This window comes from Miniopterus schreibersii (assembly GCF_964146895.1).
Source record: "Miniopterus schreibersii genome assembly, chromosome: 2".
NCBI lineage: Eukaryota > Metazoa > Chordata > Mammalia > Chiroptera > Miniopteridae > Miniopterus > Miniopterus schreibersii.
Window position 1 is genome coordinate 167,637,280 of NC_138102.1, and position 26,386 is coordinate 167,663,665.

The 26,386-nt window shown below is 41.4% G+C and overlaps 1 protein-coding gene across 1 annotated transcript in view; it reads right to left on the bottom strand.

The window, feature by feature from the left end:
• The window catches only part of LOC308552617 (antigen WC1.1-like), a gene marked incomplete at both ends in the record, with an annotated part of 39,401 nt that overhangs the window by 733 nt on the left and 12,282 nt on the right, over positions 1 to 26,386 (bottom strand). Inside the window, 8 exons of the mRNA XM_081127827.1 lie at positions 335 to 649; positions 742 to 783; positions 2,994 to 3,308; positions 4,958 to 5,272; positions 5,351 to 5,440; positions 12,322 to 12,639; positions 12,730 to 13,038; positions 16,694 to 17,014. Of these exons, the coding sequence (XP_080983953.1) occupies positions 335 to 649; positions 742 to 783; positions 2,994 to 3,308; positions 4,958 to 5,272; positions 5,351 to 5,440; positions 12,322 to 12,639; positions 12,730 to 13,038; positions 16,694 to 17,014 (2,025 nt within the window). The remainder of the gene's footprint in view (positions 1 to 334; positions 650 to 741; positions 784 to 2,993; positions 3,309 to 4,957; positions 5,273 to 5,350; positions 5,441 to 12,321; positions 12,640 to 12,729; positions 13,039 to 16,693; positions 17,015 to 26,386) is intronic.

Here is a 26,386-nt window from a genome sequence, read left to right on the forward strand (position 1 = left end):
GAATTTGAATATTCTCTCCCATGCATGGTTGATGGCACTATACCTGCTGTAGAGGTGGGAAATGTTGTTCTTTCACCTAGAGAGACAAACAGGAGTTTGGAGCACAGGAATTAGCCAGAATACAGGGTAACCAACCCACTTTTCCCACCTGAGCCCTGAAATCACCCCTCAGTTACCACAATATCAATATTGAGTTCTCCCAGTGCCCCATCTCCTAGACCCAGTGCTACAGCACTTAGATGCTTTCTGAATACAAACTCCCCATCTTACTCCAGCCCATTGCTCCACCTCTGTCCCAGCTCTACCGGAGCCAGACCCATGCTCCTACACTCACCAGAGCACCTCACTCCAGCATCCTCCTCATGCTTGCAGTTGCTCTGCCCCCAGGGCTCCGCAGCACAGGCCCACAGGGAGGACTCCCTGCCCCTGCACTGCACCTCATCCAGCCAGATGTGTCCACTTCCTGGGCCAAACGCTGCCTCCTGCAGGGCTTCCAGGGCAGAGCCACAGCCCAGCTGCTGACACACCACCTCGGCCTCTGCCAGGCTCCAGGAGTCATCACACACTGTGCCCCAGGAGCCACTGTGCCAAACCTCCACTCTCCCTGAGCACTGGGTGTCTCCATCCCTGAGTCGGAGCTTGTCTTTGTCTAAAAAGGCAGAAGTACCTCCTGTTACCACCCCTTGTGGAAAGGAAGGAGCCTCTAGGAGCCAACAGGGGAGGTGGGAGGGGCTGATGTACCTGTGCAGGGGGCAGCAGTGGGACAGCTCTTGGGTCTCCTTCCTGCAGAAGCAGACAATGGGGAAGCACCGAATCAGGGACAGCTGGGCATGCTCTTCCCCACAACAAGATTATTTAAGGTCCTTGGTTCAGTCCAATGACAAATGAAAACACAGGCCTCATAATTAATCTAATGGGCTGAGTTACTGGAACATTCAATGGATCCTAGCCTCTATCACCAGATGAAATTACTTTATCTGTTTACTTGGTTATCACTGCCCACATTCCGCCACAAATACAAACACAGGCACACACACACACATACACACACGCCACATATACCTGAATGAAAGCTCCCCTAGAAGAAGGACCTTGCATATCTTATGAGTAAGAAAAAGAGGCAAGAAAGGGAGTGAGCCTCGCTTCTGCCTTTAAAATATCTATTTCTCACAGCTGTGGATTTCAGGCACCACCCAGCGTAGAGTCCACCCTGAATGGGGTGTGGCTGGGGGTGGGAGGGAGAGAAAACACTGAAAATGCAAAAGAAGGAAAGAAAGAAGGAAGGGGAAGAAGAGAAGGAAGGAACAAGAGAAAAGGGAAAGAAGGAAAAAGAAACACAGGCCAAGCTATTGCTATCTTCATTCAGACTTCAAATATCTTAGAATGAGATTTGAGGGCTTTGTAAGCTTATTGATTTGGAGCATCTATGTGATTTGGCTTTAGTTAGTCAAGTTCTTTAAAAAACCCAGCATCTTCTATCTAGATATGAAGGAAACAATTAAAAATAATTAACCAATTGAGAGTAATTTGACAATATCCTAACTAATAGTTCCAGAAGTAAGACATAGACGAAGAAGCTGATGAGCCCGGTGCTGCAGTTTTTCAGCAGATGAGGAGAAGCAACCAGAAGGCGGGATGACAGCAATAAACAGAAGCAGCAGATGGTACTGAATCATGGAGTGAATTTCAAAGTAAATGGATGTTGAGAAGAAACACAAAACAGGAATTGTTGAAAATGACAACTGAGAGCAAGGAACATACCTAGTCCAAGTCTGGGCCCAGAAAAAAGTGTGTTGAAAGAGAAATACACAGCCTCCAATTGATAGGGAAATCAGTGTTTTCAGGGAAAAAGCCAGGTTTTGATCTGAACATAAAAGCAAAGGGAGTACTGAAGGTAGAAGGGAATTTGCAGATGATGGGCTCCAAATTCCAGCGGCTTTGGAGATTTTTGGGAGAATGGAATGAGGGAGCAGAGACTATACAATATAAATGAAAAAGGCCCAGAGGATGGAGGATCAGCCAAAAAGACCAATGTACTAAGAGCTTCTTAGAAGAGACAAATTCAAGCAGAAAAATATAGGAACACGAGGCCACTGACCTCCCAGCAGGACTCCATGATGTGATAGCCAAGAACTGGAACAAATTCCTCTTTAACAGGATTGTTTTCTGGGGTCCTGCCTAACACAGGTCTTTGCTCTGCTCACCATTCCAGGTGAATCCTGCCTCCGTCTCCTTCACCCTCTTTCTGCTCTGCCCGTGATGGAATTTTCTCAGTGCCTCACATACGTGTCCCCTCCCAACTCAGTATTTACAATGACCCACATGATCTTTCCTCTTCTTTCCTTTAAGAAACTCTTACTCAACCTCCAGGTCTCCATCTAAATGTGATTTTCTTTTGCCCCAATTACACACTTTCTCATTCTTCATGACACTTGAAAGTTCTGCCTCATGAGGGCTTTCAGCACTAGATTCTAAGCTCTATGAGAACAGTGACTAGATTCCTTCTCTTCTCTGTCCTCTTACCTGGAATATAAATCTGTACCTACAGGCAGGCACTCAATTACTGTCAACCAACAGACTGACTTGAGAAGTCATCCAAGTGGTGTGGATGCATTTCAGAGTAAAGACCATGAGTGTAAGAGACAAAGCAAGCAGGATAGATTCTCTACTCTGTTCCTTACTTACTTTAAGGTGGTGAGCATATCTTTTAACTAACAATTAGTTAGCCATTCCTTAGAAAGTTTATCAGAGTATTAATCATGCTCGCCACACATTCAATGCAATTCCTGATATTTTTCACATAGACTGCTGTCAGCACAGGTATTCTTATTTTTTCCTTTGAAACAAGATTGCAACATGTGGATTAAATAATCTGATTCAATTAAGTTTTGTACACTTATTTTAAAGCCATTCCTTAGATTTGAAAATATAAAGTCTCACTAACAACATCCTACAGGAGTGGCACAGACACACAGGAACAAGCAGTAATTCACCTGCACACGTGATATAAGCTTCATCTCTTGGATTGCATGAACTGTATTTCCAAGGGTCAGAAGGACATTGCCAGAGAGACATATCAGTTTTCCGACACCGGATTCCATCCACCCACCGGGGTCTAGAACCTTCCCTAAAATCAACAGAAGATTCAAGGGTCCCACTGTCCCCACAGCCAAGGTGTCTGCAGATCATGGACAAGGTCATGGCTTCCATGGGGCTGTGGCAGACACTGCCCCAGGTCCTGTTGTAGAAAACTTCCAGCCACCCAGCACACTCCTGGTCCTCGCTCACCATCCTGAGGGCCTGGAACTCTAAAAGGGAAAGAGGGGAGAAGAGGGCACAGTGAAAGCATTCTACTCAATGCTCCGCATTTTTCCCTCTCCCTAAGATTGTGAACACTCATCACTGACTCTGCTGAGGAGACACCCACTAAGTGAAATTTGTGTCCCTTTTCCCTGACTTTGTCCATTTCTGTCTGTCTATCTCTACCACAATGATGTAGTGGAAAATGAACAGAGAGGAACACCAACCTGGGTCCTTGGCAGGGAGGAAAACCTGAATCCTGCTTCCTGACAAAACTTCAGACAGAGTATGTGAAAGGGAGTGTGTGGAGAGTGGGTGGTAGTCAGAGTAATGGACCCTCAAATATTTCTACATCCTACCCCCTGGAACATATGAATATGTTTCCTTACATGGTAAAAGGGACTTTATAGATGTGATTAAGATAACAACCTTGCGGTGGTGAGATTAACCTGGGATATTATGGATTAACCAGGTGGGCCTAGGCTAATTACATCTTTAAACTCACTCTTCTTAAAAACAAATAAGTTTATTGGTAAGGAAAGCAGTCCTAAGAGGGAAGTTCATAGCACTTCAGGCCTACCTCAAAAAGCAAGAAAAAAATGTTAGTAATCTAACCCTACAACTTAAAAAATTAGAAAGCTCCCCTGTAAAGCTGTCTGGACCAGAGCTTTTGTTTGCTGGGAGTTTTTCTATTACGGCTTCGATTTCATCAGTTTTTATTAGCCTATTCAGGTTTTCTGATTCTTCCTGATTCTGTTTTATATTATCTCAATCATATGTGGAATCTAATAATCAAAATAGACTGAGGAACAAAATAGATCCAGAGACATAGAAGCATGGAATAGACTGATGAGTCTCAGTGGGAAGGCAGGGGTGGGGGAGTGGTGGGGAGAGATTAATCAAAGAACTTATCTGCATATATGCATAACCCATGGACACAGACGACAGTGTGGTGAAGGCTTTGGGGGGGGGGGTGGCAGATGTGGGATAGGGGGGATCAATGGGGAAAAAAGGGAGCGATATCTGTAATACTTTCAACAATAAAGATAAATTTAAAAAATAAATGAATAAAATAAAAAAACTTTCCCAGCTTCAGTTCAGAGGGAAGTGTGAGCAAGGTGGAACAGTCAGAAGGAGGCAACATTGTTTGTTTGAAGAAAAAGAAAGGGTGTTGGAGTCAATGAATGCACATGGCCTTTAGAAACTAGAAAAGGCAGGGAAAAGAAATCTTGCCCAGAGCCTCCAGAAAAAATGCAGCCTTCTTGACACCTTGATGTCAGCACAGTGAGACCCTGTGAGGCTTTTAACATACAAAATTATAAAATAATACATTGGTATTGTTTTAAACCACTAAGTGTATGGTAATTCATTATAACATCAGTAAAATCTCAAGATTTTAGTACCATAGGCAACTGAAGAGGGAGCCCTGTTTTCAATGGAAACTCTGTAAGAAATGGCTTTGTCAGGAGATATTGCTGAGAAGGAAGGACCAGAGCCTCAGCTGCTGCAGGAGGAAGTGAAAGCACCAATCTTTATACCTGCTAGAAAGACAGGCACTGCCCTCTGGCCCTTTCAGCAACACCCCTTCAGGGCTCAGGCTCCCATTTCCCGGGGCCCCACCTCCTCCTCCAGCCTATGGACAATGTGCAGTGCAGACCTGAGCAGATGACCCCTGCGTCCTCCTTGTGCCGGCAGTCGTGCTGTCCCCAGCCACGGGAAGGGCACTTCCACACGTGGGACTCCTTTCCTGTGCAGTTCACACCATCCAGCCAGATCTGGCCTGATCCCTCCCCAAAGTGAGCAGAGACCGTGGCCCTGAGGGCTTCTCCACAGCCCAGCTGTCTGCACACCACCTGGGCATCATTCAGGCCCCAGCTGTCATCACAGATGGTGCCCCAGGAGCCCTGGTGAAGGATCTCCACTCGGCCGGCACAGGGATGGCCCCCGTCCACCAGGCGGAGCTGTCCACTGTCTGAGGAGAGAGAGTCAGGCCAATGGGGTATTTACACAGGGACACAGAAGGGCTTTCTGGTTTTGTGGGACCCCTCACCTGAGCAGCTGGCGGTGCTCTCCTCTGAGGCTTCAGAGCCTGCCGGTTCAGACACAGAGTCACACTCGGGCAGCACCTGGGTCTGCTTTCCTACGGAAACAGCAGTGGTCAAAGTGTTAGTAGGGTTGAAGAGCAGGAAACTGAGTTAAACTAAATAATAACCTAATGACGGGGCCTGAGATGAAAGCTGGAAAATATAAGTAATGTTATCATAACATTAGAGTTCACATTTTTAAAATATATATATATCTTTATTGATTTCAGAGAGAGGAAGGGAGAGGGAGAGAAAGAGACAGAAACATCAATGATGAGAGAGTCATTGATCGGCTGCCTCCTGCACACACCCCCACTGGGCATCGAGCCCACAACCCAGGATGTGCCCTGACCGGGAATCGAACCACAATCTTCTGGGTCATAGGTCAGTTTTCAACCGCTGAGGCATGACAGCCAGGCAGAGTTCACCTTCTTTATGGAGAGTTCTTATTATGCCAAAATTTCTTGTTTCTCATTATTTATTGGTGTAACATTGGTTAATAACATTGTGTAAATGTAAGGTGTCCAACATGTATATACTCTATTGAGTGTTCATCACCCGAAGACTAAACTCCTTCCATCACCTAGCATTTGACCCTTTTACCCTCTTTGCCCTCCCCTATTCCCCTTCCCCTCTGCTAACTACCATTCTATTGTCTGTATCTATGAGTTTGTTTGTTTTGTTTTATTTATTCATTTGTTGCTTTTTGTTTTATATCCTCCATAAGAGTGAAATTACGTGGTTCTTGTCTTTTCCATCTGACTTATTTTGCTTAGCACAGTACTTTCAAGATCCCTCCATGTTGTCACAAATGGCAATGTTTCATCTTTTTTATGGCTGAGTAGTATTCTATCATATATATGTACCATGTCTTCTTTACCCAATCATCCATTGAAGGACACTTAGGTGTTTCCATGCCCTGACAAAAGAGCCAAAAACGTACAGTGGATAAAGGAAAGTCTTTTCAATAAACAGTGTTTGGAAAAGGGGAAAGTCACATGCAAAAGAATTAAACTAGACTGCTAATTTATACCATACACAAATACTAATTCAAAATGGATTAAAGACATGAATATAAGACCTGAAACAATAAAATACAAGAAGGAAACATAGGCACTAAACTTATGGGCCCTGGTCTCAGAGGGATATTTGTGAACCTGACCCCAAAGACAAGGGAAGTAAAAAAATAAAATAAATGAATGGAACTACAACAAACTAAAAAGCTTCTGCAGAGCAAAAGAAACCATCAACAAAACAAAAAGGCAACTGACTGGGAGAAAATATTTGCAAATTATACCGCCAAGAAGTGGCTAATATCCAAAATATGTAAAGAACTCATACAATTCAACAACAACAAAATGATTTAAAAATGAGCAGAGGACTTGAATAGACTGTTTCCCAAGGAAGACATACAGATAGCCAACAGATATACTAAAAGATGCTAAACATCAGTAGTTATAAGAGAAATGCAAATCAAAACTATACTAAAATACCACCTCACACCTGTTAGAATGGCTATTATCAATAAGACAAAAAATAATCTCATTTACAATTACATCAAAATAAAATAAAATACCTAAGAATTATTTAACCAAGGATGTAAAAGACCTGTACTCAGAAAATTATAAGACACTGAAGAAATAAATTGAAGATACAAATAAGTGGAAGCATATTCCATGTTCATGGGTAGGAACAATTAACATCATTAAAATGTCCATCTATTCAAAGCAATCTATACATTTAACACAATTCCTATCAGTATACCAATAGCATATATCACAGAACTAGAACAAATATTCCAAAAATTTACATGGAACCACAAAAGACCCCAAATAGCCACAGCAATCTTGAAAAAGAAGAACAAAATTGGAGGAATCACACTACCTGATATCAAGCTATACTACAAGGCCATTGTACTCAAAATAGCATAGCATAAAAACAGACATATAGATCAATGCAACAGAATAGAAAACCCAGAAATAAACTCATGCCTATATGGTCAATTAATATTTGACAAAGGAGGCAAGAACATACAACAGGGTAAAGACAGTCTATTCAATAAATAATGTTGGGGAAATTGGACAGAGGGGTGCAAAAAATGAAACTAGACCACCTTCTTACCCTATACACAAGAATAAACTCAAAATGAATTAGACTTAAATGTAAGACTCAAAACCATAAAACTCCTAGAAGAAAAGAGAGGCAGTAAAATTTATGACATTTCTCTTAACAATATTTTTTCTGCTATATCTTCTCAGGCAAGAGAAACAAAAGGAAAAATAAACAAAATGAAACTACATCAAACCAAAATGTTTTTGCACAGCAAAGGAAACCATCAACAAAATGAAAAGACAACCTACTGAATGGAAAAAATATATTCACCAATGATACATCTGATAAGGGCTTAATGACTAAAATTTATAAATAACTCACACAACTTACCACCAGGAAAACAAACAATAGGGTAAAAAAAAAAAAGTGCAGAGTACCTGAATACACACTTCCCCAAAGAGGACATACAGATGGCCAATAGACATATAAAAAGATGCTCAATGTCATTAATCATCAAAGAAATGCCAATTAAAACCACAATGAGATATCACCTCACACCTGTCAGAATGACTATCATCAATAAATCCACAAAAAAGTGCTGTCGAGGATGTGCAGAAAAGGGAACCCTCATGCGCTGTTGGCGGGAATGCAGATTAGTGCAGTCGCTATGGCAAACAGTATGCAGGTCCTCAAAAAACTAAAATGGCACTTTGTTATTACCCAGTGATTTCATTTCTGGGTGTATATCCAAAGAAACCCAAAACGTTAATTCGAAAGAATATATGCACTCCTGAGTTCATTGCAGCATTGTCTACAATAGCTAAGATATGGAAGCAACCCAAGTGCCCATCAATACATGAGTGAATAAAAAAGCTGTAGTGCATTTTTACAATGGAATATTACTCAGCCATAAAAAATAATAAAATCTACCATTTGTGACAGCATGGATGGACCTAGAGGGTATTATGCTAAGTGAATAAGTCAGCGAAAAACAAATATTATGTGATTTCACTTATATGCGGAATCTAAAGAACAAAATTAACAAACAAACAAAATCCAAACAGACTCATGGACACAAAGAACAGACTGATGGTTGCCAGAGAGAGGAGGGGTAGGACTGGATGAAAAAGGAAGAGATTAAGAAGTACAAATTGGTGTTTACAAAAGAGTCATGGGGATGTAAAGTACAACATAGGGAATAGTCAATAATATTGTAATGTCTATTTATGGTGCCAGTTGGGTACTAGAAATATCAGGAGGAACATTTTATAAAGTGTATGATTGTCTAACCTCTATTCTGTACACCTAAAACTAATACAAAATAATATTGAATGTAAACTATAATTCAAATTTTTTAAAAAGAAAAAAGAGTACATTTTCATAAGTTTTGACTATTGCATGTACCATATAACAACCACCACAATTAAAATACAAAATAGATGCATGACTCTAAAAAGCTTCCCTGTGCCTTTTGAAGCCAATAAAAGCCCTCACAACCCATCCCCAGACAAAGACTGACAGCTTCTAACACAATAAATTAGTTTTATGTTTTCTAGAATTTAATAGAATCATACAATATGTACTCCTTTTTGTATGTCTTCTTTTACTCAACATGTTTTGAGGTTTATCTGTGTAGTTTTGCATTGACCAGTAGTTTATTCTTTCTATTACTTAAAAGTCTTCCATTGTATAAATATGCTATAATTTATCTATGCTTTTGTTTTTGAAAATTTGTTTGGTTTTCAGGTTTTTGCTCTAATGAATAAAAATGCTATGAACCTTCTTGCCTAAATTTTTTTGTGGACATATGTTTTCATTTCTCTTTTGTAAATATCTAGTAGTAGAATTTTTGGATAACCTAGTAAGTTGACTTTAAAAAATCTGATTTTCCAGGAGGTCATTTTCTTTTAGATTACCACCAGCAATATATGAGATCTCTCATTAATCCACATCCTTGTTAAAATTTAGAATTGTCTCTTTAACTTCAGCTATTCTAGTTTGTGACGTTATATCTCTTTACACTTTAATTTAAATTTTCTTAATAACTAATTTTATTGAGTATCTTTTCTTTTGCTTATTGGCAACTTTTAAATTATCTCCCATTCCATAGGTTGTCTTTCCATTTGGTGATGGTTTCCTTTGCTGTACAGAAGCATTTTATTTTGATGTAGTCCGATGTGTTTATTTTTGTTTTTTATGTCTATTTTTGGTGTGAAATCCAAAAAAATCATTGCCAAGACTGATGTCAAGGACTTTACTCCCTATGCTTTATTACAGATCTTTTATTGTTTAAGTCTTATATTCAAGTCTTTAACCCATTTTCAGTTTATTTTTGTGTCTGGTGTAAGATAAGGGTCTAGTTTCATTCTTTTGCAGGTGGCTGTCTGGTTTTGCCAACACCATTTATTGAAGAGATTATCCTTTCCACATTGTATATTCTTGGCTATTTTGTTGTAAATTAATTGACCATATATGCATAGGTTTAGTTCTGGCCTCTCTATTCTGTTCCATTTATGTATGTGTCCTTTTTTATACCAATATAGTGCTGTTTTGATTACCATAGTTTTGTCATATACTTTGAAATCAGGAAGAGTGATGAGTACAGCTTTATTCTTCTTTCCCAAGATTACTGTGGATATTTGGGTTTTTCACGGCTCATAGAAATTTTAGGATTGTTTTTTCTATTTCTGTGAAAAATGCCATTGGAATTTTTCTAGAGATTGCTTTGAATCTGTAGATGTCTTTGAGTAGTATGGATATTTTAACAATATTAATTCTTTTGATCCATAAACTGTGATAGCTTTACATTTGTTTGGGTCTTGTTCAATTTCTTTCATCAATCTCTTGTAGTTTTTATTGTACAGATCTTTCACTTCCTGGTTAAATTTATTCTAAAGTATTTTAATCTTTTTGATACTATTGTGAATGAGATAGTTTTATTTCATTTTCAAATGTTTTATTTCTGATTAATAAAAATGCAACTGACTTCTATATGTTGGCTTTATATCCTACAGCTTAACTAAATTTGTTGAGTCCTTCTAACTGTTTTTTGGTATCTTTAAGATTTCCAATATAGCCTGGCCAGGCATGGCTCAGCGGCTGAGCATTGACCTAGGAACCAGGAGATCGAGGTTCAATTCCCAGTCAGGGCACAAGCTTGGATTGCAGGCTCGATCCCCAGCAGGAGGCATGCAGGAGGCAGCCAATCAGTGACTCTCTCATTATTGATGTTTCTTTCTCTCTCTCCCTCTCCCTTCCTCTCCTTGAAATCAATAAAGATATATATATATTTTTTAAAAAGATTTCCAATATATAACATCATATCACCTGCAAATAATGACAATTTTCTTCTTTATTTCCAATTTGGATGTCTTTTATTTCTTTATCTTGCCTGATTGCTCTAGCTAGGACTTCCAGTACTATGCCGAATAAAAGTGATGAGAATAGACACTCTTGTAGATTTTTCTGATCTTAGAGGAAAATCTTCCAATTTTCACACTTGAATATAATGATAGCTGTGAATTTGTGATATATGGGTTTTTATTATGTTGTGGTATGTTCCTTCTATACCCAATTTGTTGAGTGTTTTATAATGAAAAGATGTTGTATTTTGTCAAATGCTTTTTATGCATTCATGGAGATGATCATATGATTTTTATCTTTTATTCTAGTAAAGTGGTGCATCACATTTATTAATTTGCATATGTTGAACCATCCTTGCATTCCAGGTATAAATTCCATTTGGTTGTGCTGTATGATCTTTTGATCATGGTATATGAGCAAAATTCAATTTGCTAATATTTTATTAAGAATTTTTGCATCTTTATTCACCAAGGCTATGGGTCTATAGTTTTCTTTCAGTGTCATTATCTGGTTTTACTATCAGGGTAATGCTGGCCTCATAAGATAAATTTAGAAGTGTTTCCTCCTCTTCTGTTTTTTGAAAGAGACTGAAAAGAACTGGTGTTCATTCTTCTTTAAGTGTCCGATAGAATTCACAAGTGAAACTATCTCTCCTGGACTTTTCTATGTTGGAAGGTTTTTTGAGAATTAATTTAATCTACCTACTTGTTATTGGTCCCTTAAGATTCTATTTCTTCAAGGTTTGGTCTTGGCAGATTGTGTGTTTCTAGCAATTTATTCATTTCTTCTGTTATCCAATTTGTTGTCATATAATTGTTCATAATAGTCTCTTATGATCCTTTGTATTTCTGTTGTACCACCAAAAGGTTTTGGGTTCGATCCCCTATCAGAGCAAGTACGTAATGGAGGCAACCGATCAGTGTTTCTCTCTTACATCATTGTTTCTCTATCTCTCCCTCTCTATCCCCCTTCCTCTGTCTAAAAATCAATTTAAAAAAACATCCCCAGGTGAAGATTAAGTAAAAAAAAAAAAAAAAAAGCTCTTAGTTTCATTGATATTTTCTATTGTCTTTTTAGTTTCTATTTCATTTATTTCTGCTCTGTTCATTGTTACTTCCTTCTACTAATTTTGGGCTTAGTTTGTTCTCCGTTTTCTAGTTCTTTGAGGACCTCTCCTTTGAAGAGGAGGGAGAGCAGAGGGATTGGTGGGAAGGGAAGGTGATTTCCTGGGCACTAGTAATGTTCTCTATATTAATCTGGGTTCGGGTATATGACAGAGGTATACACTTATTGCTTACACATTGTTCTCTATGATTATACTTAAATAATAATATTTACTTTAAAAATATTATTCCTCTTAACATTTCTTGCCCTGACCTGAAAAATGAATAAACAATGAGAAGAACAATATTTCACCACAAAATACCTTATTTTTAAGTCAGTTTTTCCACACTTTCTGCTCTTAGGGACATGTCACTCAAGAAACATCCTTAGTACCGGTTAGCCCTTTCCCCTCTCTTACCTGAGCAGATCACAGAGGCTGTGTTTCCATGGATACACTCAGGAATGCCCAAGGCAGTCATAGGGCAATTCCACAAGAAGGACTCAGCCCCTGAGCAGTGAAATTGGGCTTTCCAGATCTGATCATCTCTTTCCACAAAATATGCTCCTTTTGGGGTCGAGATGGCAACTCCACAGCCAAGCTGACGACAGACAACATTGGCATTGGCCATATTCCAGTGGGAGGCACAGAGCGTTCTCCATTTTCCAGAAATATTCATTTCCACTTGTCCCTCACACTGAGAAGTGCCATTTTTTATGAGCCGCACCTCTGTGTATGCTGGTAGAAGACAGGATTTAAGCAAAATATCATGTTTTTCTCATCCCAACAGAGTATGCAGGGAAGTTAAAGACATGCTCTGTATCTCACCTGAACAAATAACCTGAGCAGCCCCATTGTGCTGGCAAGTGTCTCCTGAACAGGGCACTCTGGGGCAGATCCTGAGCTCAGGCTCCTGCCCCTCACACCAGAACTCTTCAGCCCAGACCCGTGCATCTGACTCTCTAAAGGGCACATCCACCAGAACAGACACAGCTTTGCCACACCCCAGTTCTGCACAGATGACCTGGGCAGTGAGGAATGTAAAGTTCCCACCAGATACTAAATTCCAGTCTATTCCAGAATGCACTTCTACTCTCCCTGAGCAGGGTCCATCCCCTCCAACCAGGCGCACAAATCCTAAGAGAAAACAAACAAACCCAGTGAGTGTTCACAATCACATGTTGACAATTAGAAGTGAAATGCCGTAAACAATGGTGTTAAAGTTTTCCTTTTCCAAGGAATGACAAATGGGGACAGGACTTAACAATCAGTGTCAGAATGGGACCTCCATGCATATGTTTCTGAAGACAGATCATTTGTAATAGCTGAATATCTAGAACATATATTTCAGGGTTTATTAGAGAAATGAAGTCTTCGTCTAGGGGACTGGGATCTACATGGCCTGAGGAAACTGCACAATACATAAGCATTCAAACTTTAATGAAGAAGTGTGAAGAACAGAACCAACCTAGAGGGAAAAGGGCTATGAAATTATAGAGACCTATCTGTCAAAAAAGGTTAGAAAGTCATCCTGAGTCTTGTGGGGCTCAAATTCTGATTAGCTTCTTTCTCAGGATCTAACCCCCAAATGACTGAGGATAGGGAAAATCATGAGGGCTGTATCCATGAATGCACATCAACCTATAGATAGACTGATGGCTCAAGATTAGAAATATAGACATAATAAATTCACTTTTATGGTTTCACATTTTATTTTTCTGATAATTTTTATGACAAAAAAATTACAAGAATATCTTAGGTGATCTAAATGAGAAAGATAAGTCTGGATGTTAAGAAAGCTCAGAGACATAGCAGAGGGAGGGGCTGGTTCTAGCCATCTCTTTGAAACCCTACAATTTGTTGATAAACTTGGATGAGAGTGAGTTCTTAGTGGGAGTTACAGGACAGCTGAGATTGTCATCAAGTCCTACTAGAGGTTTTTCTTCTGAGGCTCAGGAGTCTTAGCAAATGCTAAAGAGTGATGTAACTGATTTTTATCCTATCATTTTCCTAACTCTGTTCCTATATGACATCAGCAATATGGCAGAATAGGAAGTCCCTAACCTCTGCTTTCCCACAGAAACAATGATTTCGCAGCCATCTAAACACACAAGTGCCTTTGTGGAAGGCTCGGGATCCAGATGAGAGGTTGTAAAACCAAGGTGGAGCCAAAACTGAGGAGGTTCAATCAGAGAAGTCATGTCCAAGCCCCAGTGGCAGGCCTTCTGACTGTGGTCCCAGCTGCGACCTGGAAGCAGTTCCATCTCCCTGTAGATTTGGTATAAGCTTACTTGTCCATGGTCCTGCCACCAGTCCCATCCACCAAAGAACCCCAGAGAATACATGAGAATACATGCCCTCACTAAGAGGTCTGGCAACCATAGACATGACTGTGAACCCAGAAGCAGTTCCATCACCTGGATCCAACCCTGCACCACTGTGGTCCTCGAGACAACCCTGTCCACTCAGGGACCCAAAAGTAGCCACTCCCAAGTAACAGGAAGGCCTAATGTAAACCTGACTGTAGACCTATAGCAGCCCTGTGACCTGGCTCCAGCTCCATTCTACCACACTCAGGAGGAAGTCCTGCCTACCCAGGAACTCAGCAGGAACTACATATATCTGTGCCCCTGCTACCAGACCCACTGACCACAGACCCAATAGCAGACCCAGCAGCAGCTACATGACCTGACTCCAGCTCTGCTAGACCATGATCCTGAAGGCAGTCCTATCAATCAAGGGATCTTGACTGTAGTATATCTTTACCTATAAAAAAACAAAACAAAACAAAACAAAAACAGTCTGTAAAGACTGGAACAAGTGTCTGCTCCTTCAAATGCAGACACAGATCATGAAGAATCTGGCAAAGATGATACTAGCAAAGGAAAATAATAATGCTCCAGTAACTGATCCTAAAGAAATTAATATCTATGAACAAATAATTCAGAATAATTGTCTTAATGAAGCTCAATGAGCTACAAGAGAGCACAGATAGACAACTAAACTAAATAAGAAAAACAATGCACGAACAAAATGAAAAGTTTAATAAAGAAATAGAAAACATAAAAAGGAACAAAACAAAAATTCCTGGAGCTCAAGAATACAATGACTGAACTGAAAAAATTAATACCAAGGGCATCAATTTTTTTAAGATGATAACATTAAAAGTTCCAACACCACACACTCCATTTTCACTCAGATACTGACTTATCCTGCAGTGTTTCCACAAACTTATCTGCAGTTGATATCATGATTAGGCCATCATGACTTTAAGGAATATTACCTGAAATACCAGAAAACAGGTTTTCTTAAAGCAAAAATTCCTAATTGAAATTCAATGCCCCCATGAAAAGAATTACTTTCAATAATAATAATAATGAGGATGGTAGAAAACTTTTGAGGTAATAGGATTATAACATAGATGGTTTGGTAATTGTTTTACAGATGTATACTTATCTTCAAAGTCATCAATTTCTATGCATTAAACATGTATATGTTTTTGTATGTCAATCATACCTCAATAAAGTAGCTTTTAAAATGAAAATAATTGTTTAGAGGCCTGGTAAGTATCATCAAAGATCTGAAGGTGAGATTGAAAAAGACTGCTTTTCCAGTGATCTTCCCCATGCATAATACAAAAGAGTTGATTGGCTAAGTCAGTCTTTTGGCCTGCTAAGGACTTATTGCAAATGTATTCAGGTTTCTACCTCTCCCAACATTCCATCAGATGGGGTGGCCCTTTTCTAAGACCCAATCACCTGCCTTAGGAAACTCATTGTGATATCTGATGATATCTTCCCAAGTCAAGCTGTTCTGATGGTATTAGTGTCTTGGACATTTTATTAACCATTGTAATAACAACTGGAAACATCTCTGACAAATATTAAGACCACCCATTTGCACTCTGATTTCATTGCTGTCTTTACTGCCTCCACCTTGGCACAGGTCAAACACACTTAGTATTGAACTTCAGGTTTTTTGTGCCACTTCAGGTTCTCTTGGCCTCACTGTCTAGTAATTGCTTCACTCCAGCTACTGTATTGTAAGTTTTAAAACTTGATATTTTCCTGCTGCCTCAACATCCCCACAAACAGGCTGTGAGCACCCCACCCTCACCAGGTACACTAATGTGATAAGGCTGACCCCTGCCACAAGGCTCCCTTCTTGCCCTCCCCTGACTGTGACCTAGTAACATTCAAGCACACCTATGAAATCCCTTTATGCCTTTTGCTTGTGTACTCCACCCTGTCCCCCAACATAAGTCATTTGTCTACAGGTCTTCATTCCCTCTTGGCTCCCCACCTGCTTGTTAAGCCTATTTCCTTGGTATTTTCCCCATGTGGCCCCCTTATGGAATTAAGTGACTCTCTCTCTAGGACTTGTAAGTATAATAAACTTTGTTTTCCTGTGCCTCTTCCATGTCCCCTCTTGTGGCTGCACCTCACTGACCATCTCATGAAAGAATACAAACAGCTACCATGATAAAACGAATTCATACAGGTACAACCCAGCAGTTGTACCTATATGGAACTTTTGATCCCACCTCCCTACTTCTCATGACACACCACAGAGATGAAAAGTTCAGTGATCCATAGATATAGACTATTTACTGTCTAGCGCTAAACAAGCTCTTATGCTTCCTTGAATGCCTAATGCTCTAGGAATCACTGTGTAACTGGAGTCTTCACCCAAGTGTGCTCTAAAGGCTGTGATCCTGTGTTCTCAGTTATTCTGAGAATGAGACTGAGGCTGTTACTGCTGGGGATCCCCTGCCAGACAAGACAGACCTTACCTGAGCAGACTACTCCAACATCCCAGTTATGAGAATAGTCCATTTCATGATATTTTTGAACCGCAGAACGGATACAGTCATTGATTTTGAATTCTGTCCCTTTGCAAGAAAGATATGAATGCCAAATGGGCCCATCCTGTGATCCAAAATAAAACCCTCTGGGAACATCAATAGCAACTCCACATTCCAGCTGTCTGCACACCACAGCTGCATCCTCCAAGTTCCAGTCATGATCATGCACTGTGCCCCATACTCCTTGGTACTTCACTTCCACTCTCCCCTCACAGCGTTGGCCTCCATTCTCCAGCCTCAGGTCTACATCTGCAAGAGAGACAGACACAGACACAGATTACACGACATGGAGAGATTTTAGGAGACCATACAGTGGTGTGCTGTTAAATATTTAAAAAGTAGGTCTCTGGGAGGGTTCCAAAGGTCAAGATGGCAGAGCATGTAACCACTATTCTCACCAACTCCCATGACCACATCAAAATTACAACTAAATTGTAGAACAATCAACCTGGATAACCATATGAAGACTAGCTGAACAGAAGTCCTATAACTAAGGCTATTAAGAAGCTACATCTTGACTGATAGGAGAGAGGAGACATGTGACAAGCTAGTCCCACACCCATGGCATGGTAGTTGTGGTAGTGGAGGGGTATCTCTGCTGCAGAGGTCCTCCCCTAAGAAGCAAAGAGTTCCAGCCCAGATCACCTGTGCCATGAAGAGAAGCTCCCACACCTGGCTATAAAAATCAGTGGGGATTCAGTCTGCTTGGGTAAAATGGCTGATGGAAACCTAGGTGTCCTCTTAAAGAGCCCACTCACAGACTTACTCGCAGGTACTCACCCTGAGCTCCAGCAGAGGGACAGCAGCTCAGGAGGCACCAGAGAATTACAGGGAGAAAATTAGTTGTGTGGCTTCAGGGCGATGACTGGAGGGACAGCTACCATTGTTTCTGTGTTGAGTGATCCTCCCACAGGGCTAAATCTAAATCTGCATTAGGCTGATGGGTGCCCCACCCTGAAAAATCCCTGAGACCCCACCCAACCAACTGGAACACCACCAGAGACTCTTAGTGTCAGGAAACCAGCTTCAGCTGGGCTGCTGTGTTTCTTAATAACTCTCAAAAGTTGGCAGGACTCAGGCAGGTGGCAGCTGGCCTTGATGTGTTCCTGTGCCTTTTGTTGTGTGGTGCCTGAATTAACCTGGTGAACACCATTTGCCTCACTGTAGTAACTCACTGTGACCCCACCTCACCCAACTTTTGTACACCTAAGGCTTTTTCAGACTAAACCTATGGGCAGCCAGCAGGTGGTGGCAGGCCTTGGGGTGCCTTGTGCTTTTGCTAAGCAGCTGCAGGTACAACCAGCCTCAGTTCACAGTGTGGCCTCTCTCACATGCCACCAGGCCCAGCACAGGCAGTCAACAACCATGATCACTTTGTAACTCCTACCAGGTAGCCCTGGGCAGGTCACAGGCTGCAGCTGACTTTGGCCTGCACCAGAGCCCCTCATACAAGAACCCAGAACCAACACACACAATGGCAGTTTTAGACTACAACAGGCATCACCCAATTAACTTCACAAGTGGCACACCCAAAGGGTGGTCTCAGCAGGCACCAAGGATGAATCCCATTCCTTGGGGTTTGTTCCTGCACAGTAGCTTATACACTGTGGTCATGGCCAATCCTCACAGACAATCAGCCTGAGGATCAAACGAACCCACTGATGTGCCAACAGCAATCAAGACTCAATTACAACAGGAGATCACACACAACCCACATAAGGGACATTCTTGGAGCACTCAGCTCAGGTAATCAGGGAGACTGTGCCACTGTACTCCACAGGACACCTATTACATAAGACCACCTTGCAGAGACTGGGAGACATAGCAGATCTACCTAATGCATAGAAACAAACACAGAGAGGCAGCCAAAATGGGGAGACAAAGAAACATATCCCAAATGAAAGAACAGGAGAAATCTCCAGAAAAAGAAATAAATAAAATGGAGGCGAGAAGTCTACCAGATAGAGAGTTCAAAACAACGATTAAAAGGGTGCTCAAGGAACATAGTAAGAAATTCAACAAAAGATACTAAGCATAAAAAAGGACACAGAGGCCTTGGGCAGCTGGCTCAGTTGGTTGGAGCATCATCCCCTACTCCAAAAGGTTGCAGGTTTGATTCCCAGTCAGGGCACATACCTAGGTTGTAGGTTCAATCCCTGGTCGGGCCACATGCACAGGCAACCAATTGATGTTTCTCTCTCACATAAATTATTCTCTCTCTCTCTCTCTTTCTCCCTTCCTCTCTCTCTAAAAATCAATAAAAAACAGCCTGGCCAGTGTGGCTCAGTTGGTTGAACCTCCCCAATGCACCAGGAGGTCACCGGTTCAATTCTGGGTTGGGGCACATGCCCAGGTTGTGGGCTTGACCCCCAGTGAGGGGCTTGTGGGAGGCAGCCAACCGATGTTTCTCCTTCATCAAAGTTTCTCTCTCTCTCCCTCTCCCTTCCTCTCTCTCTAAAGTCACAATTATTTCTCACCAGCTAGTAGGACCCAGCTCCAAGCACCACTGAGGATAGGACTTCAGAGGACTCAGGATGCTGCTGTCCCAATAGATAATGCCTAAGGCTGGTAGGGGCCAAACTTCACCATCTCAGTTACAGTTCATGGCCCAAGAGGCCAGTGGAGGAATCTTCCCTCCCCTCTGGCCCACAGGGTGCACTCTCATCTAGCTTTGGAACAGAAGACTGGGTTAAGTAGCCTCTAAAAGGTCCTGATTATTCCTATTTCCTTGTATTCACACCCTTATGTAATCTCCCTCACACTTGACTGTGAGCTGAACCTAGTAACATGCATCCAATAAGCGGAATTTGGCAAAAGTGATGAGCTGTCACTTAAGAAATTAGGTGTCAAGAAGACTCTTGGTTTCTCTCTTGTTGATCTATCTTGCTCTCTCCCTTGCTGTGATGAAGCCAGCTGCCATGTTGTGAGCTGTGTATGGAGAAACCCACATGACGAGGAACTGGGGGAGGCTTCCAGCCAACAGCCGGCAAGGGACTGGGTCTCTATTAAACAGTCCACCAAGGTCTAAATGCTGCCAATTAACTAGGTGAGTAAGTTTGGGGAGTATTCACCCCAGGCAACCCATAAGATGATTGTAGCCTTATGAGAGACCATAAGTCAGAGGACCCAGATAAGCCATGCTCAGATTTCCAGCCTACAGAAACTATGAGATACTAAATGTTTGCTGCATTAAACTGCCAAGTTTGGCGGTAATTTGTTGCCACCTAGTCTGTAGTATTTTGTTATGGCAGCCCACCTGAGCAGACTAATACACCAGGATTCTTTTCAAGTTCAGCATCTTTCCAGATGCTTCCCTTCTTGGTGCACCACTTCTGTTTTCCAGAGTGGACGCATGTGGAGCTAAGCATAAACCTGAGCAGGGGAATGAGTACCCCAAGGATTGAGTCCTGATTAGATTATTTTTTAAATTCTCATTTTGATTACCTCAATTCAAAGTTAATGAAGATGATTCTAGGGCCTCAGAAAACTCACTTCTCTCTTTCTAACAGGAAAGCAGGAATCTAAGCTACTGAGTGAGAAACAGATATGACAAGATGGAGGTAGTTTGGGTCTTTGTTTCAGGTGGGATCAAGGTTGCAGAATTGGTCACTCAGGAAGAAGTGTTATTTGGATAAAGCAATTAAGCCACTCATATAAATCTCCAACTTGTCCACCCCCCTGTTTTCTGGCTTTGGAGGGAACCCCTAATTTAGTTATATAGTGCTACGCAACAAATTATATTATGCTAAAACTGTGTTTTACCAAAGACAAAGAGAGAATTTTTAAAGCAGCATCATGACTACACCACGTACATCTTCTTAGACCTAAACCTGGACCTCTTGAAATTTCGGTTGCCTCAGGCTTCTTCCAGACCAGAGTCACCTCGCCACTGAGACTCAGTTTAAAGATTACCCTTATGTTGTCTGCTACAGTCTTGACTGCAAAATAAAATCTGCTCAAGTCAAAATATAAATGTATATTTATATATAATATATAAATTTATACATAATATACATAAAATATACACACATTGTCCACCTTGTAGGATTGTTGTGCACTCAGATGAGTTCATATAAGTGAATGCAGCATAAGGACCTGGTGGTAGTAGTTGTAGTTATCGTTGTAGTATAAAGAGCTCTGATAGAAACTGACAAAAATGACAACATCCCAAGATAAAAAGGACAAATGTCATGAGCAAGTAACTCACAAACGAAGGATTAAATTAGCTAATATACGCCAGTTTTTGCCTAACATACGCCAGTATGGGCTAAGATTTAAAAAACTTGGGGGGGAAAATCAATGCTGGTGAAGGTATGTGGAAACTAACATTCTCATCCAGTGTTAGTGGGAATAAAAATTAGTTCAGAGGTTTCTGGCAGGCAATTAATCTCTATGTATCAAAAGCCTTAAAGGTATCCATAACCTAGAGAACAGCAATTCCACTTTTAGAATGTTATTAAGAGAAACAATCATGGAGAGTCCTTACATTTAAATACAAGGAAGTCGAACAACTTTTTTTCATAATAGCAAAAACTAAAACAACTAAATGCTAACAAGAGTGATTAGGTGAATGTATTATGTGGTGGTCATATGATGAAATAATTGGAAACAATGAAATTTTCCATATTATCCTTATAATATTCTATATTTTTGTAATACTACAATAAATATTTTAGTATGTAAAAGAAGAATAGTTACTGATATAGAAAGATGTCCAAAATATATTGTTAATTTTTAAAAGCAGGTTACAAAATAATGTAAACCAAATTTTCCAATCTTTGAGGGTCTGTGTTCTCATGTATAATGACCTAAAGTGTGTTTGAAGGAATAATTTTTTGCCAGTGCCTATCATGGATTTCACTGTGGAGACTCCTATAATGTATGCCCAGCTCAGAAATCATCAAATGCTCAGAAAGGCCAGAACTACTGTTTTACAAGGAGCAAGTCCAATGTCATATGAAATAGAAGAATAAATTTTTAGTAGGATAATGGTGAACAGTGTTGTTTCAGGGAAAGATAAAAAGGAATGCTTACCTTGGCGAAATGTTCTTTCTTCTTAAGTAACTACTGAGGAAATTTCCTACAGTTTTTCTAATAAGAAGATGGGGCTTTTTATCAAAACACTCATTGTCTCTCCTCTTCATGGAATCAAAGCCCACCTCTGCAGTTCAGAGCCAGCAAGAGAAGAATCTTCACTAGCATTTTGCCAACACTCTAGGAGCAGAAGCTTAGAGGGATGAGATTTCCCAAGGAGAGAGATGGAACCGAGAGACTGAGCTCCAGGAGGAAGATCCTGAGCACTGAGAAGAGACAGAGCTGCACCCCATCTCAACTGGGACCAATGCCCAAATCTGAAAGAGCGGCCTCCTCCAGACTGAAAGCTAGGTTTTCGGCAACCCTATCCCTGATGCCTGCAGTCCTCTGGTTCAGTGGAAGTCAATTTGCAGGGGGGGACAAAAGAGTACACAAGAGAGGAAATGCACCCTACAGAGTTCACAGCAGGTCCCTAGGGAGTGGAAAGGGCCAGTCAGGACTTCAACAAGTCAGAGAACAATTCACAAGAACTGGGGCAGAAACTCAGGAAACTTTAGATAACTGATGCTGTGTATCAGTTAATCTCTATAAACAAGAGATCCCCTGTGGCAGCAGAGTCCTCTGCTCTACAGCAGACACCTGGGAGGAATAAGTGAGCCAGGAGGCAAGGCCTCTCAGAGACCAGTGCTGGGCAAACACTGTAGTGAAGCAGAGAGGAGGCTGTGGGATTGAAGGGGAGCAGCCAGAGAGAAGCAAGCAGGTGCACGATTATCTATGATCTGGTTGCAGACAGTTTACATGACACCCCAACAGTGTGGGCACTGTGTATGTATTCCACAGGCCAACTGACTCAGTCACTTCTCGGCAGCCCTGTTCCCCTCACACAGACAGCCTTCCCACGCTCCTCACACATCCCTCACATCCACCACACACACACACACACACACACACACACACACACACACACAGAGCCTAAAGAAGCATAAATACATAAAACATAGAAATCCTCATAGGGCATTCTTCTACAAAGTAGGCAAAAAGGCACAGCCCAGACACCCAGCTGAGGTCATTCGCTGGTCCTTCCCACACACTGGGAGCCACTGGGACAAAACAGATGTTCCTTAAAAACAAGGATACATAGGACAGCACTAAAACTGACTCCCTTCAGTCTGCAATCAAATATCATTTCTTTGAAAAACCCGCTGCTATGACCAGTTGAAACCCCACAAGAGAAGATCCAATATTCATAATCATTGTGGTTCCTTTTTGGCCAAAAACATGGTCTACATTGAGGCTTTGGCTCCATAACTCCTGGGACCTTTCCCTTGCCAAGATGTCCACTCACTGTTGATCCCAGGAAAAAGAGGCAACTCTTACCTTGAGAATCCAGCACAGTGCTAAGGAGGAGAAAACAGAGTCCCTGAAGAGAGGGATGCCCATTCAAAGCCATCCTTACTCCTATGTCATCAAGGTCACAGTCCCAGCTACAAAATAATCCTGCGAGAAGGCATCAAAGTACCGACAAAGGTCTTCAACAATGGGAGGGGAATATACAGACAGACACTGACATCCTTCCTCCTGAGAGCCAATAGAGATCGCTTTTACCATTTTCAGATGCTATCGGAGACTTCATCTGCCACCTTCTGAAGCTCAAACACCAATTAGATTCTGAATTTTCAATATCGCCTTATATGAGCAGCATGGCCCTTTGACATCATGTTTCCTTAGGTCCCTGAGAACCAAGCCCCCCTGATCACAGCTGGAATAGAAAAGTTGCATCAAAAAGCATGAGTGGCTCTCTCTCCACCAATATTCCGCAGACCGTGAGATCTTTCAGGATCATGGTGCTGCGATCAGCTACCCTTTGGCCTGTGGGAGGATGTCTTCGTTGTAATCAAACATTGTTCTTCCCTGTGACTGAGCTCATGACTGAAGCAAAGAGCCACAAGAAGCCTTGAAATATGAGAATAATTATCAGACCAGCAGAAAATGAGGACCAGCAGCATAGGAATTCGCAGGTGAATGTGGAAGGGATGAGGTGGGGAGCACCAAGTGTGGGAGGTGTGATTATTGGTCTTTCTCTCCTTCTCATAATGATTTGGAGACTGGAGACTTGGAACAGAGGGGCTCATAATAACATCAGGGCTTCGCCAGAATCTAACTTTTCCTCCTCAGAGATCTTTCTTAGCCCCTAAGATCACTCTGTCCGGGCCACTCACATCACCTGGGGCTAAATTCTCCTTCTCAAGGATAAGGAGGGGCTGTAGTCTACAGGATATTTACAGACCAGATCTCCTCCTCCCTGTGCAGCTGCCCAGGGCCAGCAGTCCTGCCCTGAGAGCCAGGCTGGTACTCAGGGGTGAGAATGCATCGGCCACTTGGCTTATCTACTTGCACCATTTTTCTTCCTGCATCCACCCTTTTGGAATCTCTCTTAATTCATAGCTTGGTGAAGCATAAAGTTTAACTCCAAGTCCATCTTATCCTTGCTATCCCTAATATATGTACTCATTCTCTTTTCATTATTAATGGTTTTACTGAGTCACACCAGAGAAAGGAACAAGGTGAGACAGAAATAACAAGTGTTCATAAGATATAAATTTCACTGTGATAAAATTTGTGAGTTACTGGGCATAGCATGTGACACCCCATCAACTAGCATTTACTAAGCATCTGCTCTACACCATTGCTCGTAAGCACTGTGCCATGGGCTGGGAATAGAACAGTGAGCAAGATAGATACTATCTCTGGGCTCATGGGGTTTACAGTCTAGCTACTGGTGAAACACAATGTGTGTGTGTGTGTGTGTGTGTGTGTGTGTGTGTGTGTGTGTGTGTGTGTGTGCCATGAGTAATGAGAGGTTATAATATAAAGGGGAATTGCAAGGAGGTTGAAACCAGCCAAGGGAAGCTTCTTTTGGGAGGGGATATTTAAGCTGATACCTGATGGAATTGGAGTTTACCAGGAAACTCAGGATCATCAACTCACACCTATGGCCCCTCCCTAGACCCTGTCATTCCTGGTAACAACTCCTTTTCTGAATTTTTACATATTGAAATTCTATTGTTCTATTTTTTGCTCTTATTTTGACCACACCTATCCTTCAACTTTTCAATACCTGTACTCCCTTGAAACTCTTGCTCTGCTTGAGATAGAATGCACTAAGAATTGGAGAAAGAATTAAAGATTAGATCATCAAGAGATGTATTTCAGTTGACTGTGGTATAAATATATAGAGCCAGCCCTCAGGGAGGTCTAGAGTTTGAAATAATTAAGCTGATGTTGAACTTATTGGGAATGGTGAGCCAGAGCAAGAGGGACAGGGAAGCTACCATCTTCTTCATGGTCCATATGTAAAATGCCATGAGAAGTGATGCTACTTTAGCCCTACTGTTTTCATTTTTCACTGTGATTCATGACTTCCCATAGACCAATGCTTTAGTGCAATAATGGAAGTGGAGATTCAGGAAGTTCCAGCCAGTAGGAGCCTCAAAAAAGGTAGAAAACACAACTCTCGGGTTGAGACAGAAACTACTACAGAGGACAAAGACAGCTGTAGAATCTGCACAGTGTGACCAGAAAAAGGAACAGATAACCAATGGAAGTCTATCTGATGGGGAAAAAATTGCAAACACTACCTCTCTACAACTGGCAAACTAAGAGTGGAATGAACTCAGTCAAGCTGATCCACCAATACCTTCAATCATCAATAGGTACACTATTAGGAGAAGCTGTCCCTTCATCCACTTGGCAGGCGTCAAAAAGAAAAAGGGAAGCTCTCTGTCATGCAAAGTTTCAAACTCACCACTTCTTTTCCCTGCAGGGTTATTTGATGCTATTTCAAAATCACACAGAATCTTTGTACTCTAGCCAATAGGTTAACAACAAAACCTTCTTACTCCAGCTCGCCCTCCATTGATTGAGAGTATGCATGGGACCTTGACATTGTATCTACTCTGTTCCAAGAGTCCTCTTAACATTCAGTCCCAAGTTTCATTAGCTCAATACCCCCTACACAGGTAGCTATAAACCTTGGACCCCACTCATGGCTCTCATACTCAAGTATGTGAAGATGAATGCAGAGGCCCAGCTTCTATCCTCCTAGATTAATTAGTTACTTCCTGCACCACCACTCCTGCAGCCCCACTTCGGATCAAAAGGCAGGAAGACCCCATGGGAAGTCAGGCAACAATTTTAGCCTTTTTTCTCCCTCTGACTCACAGAATTTCAGGGTGGACCCTAATGCCTTCACTTCCATCGTGCAGAGAACGACCCAATTACTCACTTCCATGTTTCAACCATTCTTCCTTAGCAGCCACCTTTTCTATATCCAGTTAGAAGAAGGGAAATGATAAGGCTACGACATCAGGTTTAGTGGTAAAAGAGAAAATTCTTAGGAGTTTAACTATTCCTGTCCAGAGTCAGTTCACACCTACGATGGGATAGATAGAGTCCACACACAGCCCTTATCTTTATTTTTGTGGAGTTTATAGTACTGGGTTAGGCCCATCTTCTCATTTGGTTGCTCAAAGGATTGAGATCTAGAATGGAAGTGGAGAGATGGGCCTTGAACTAGAAGAAAACAAC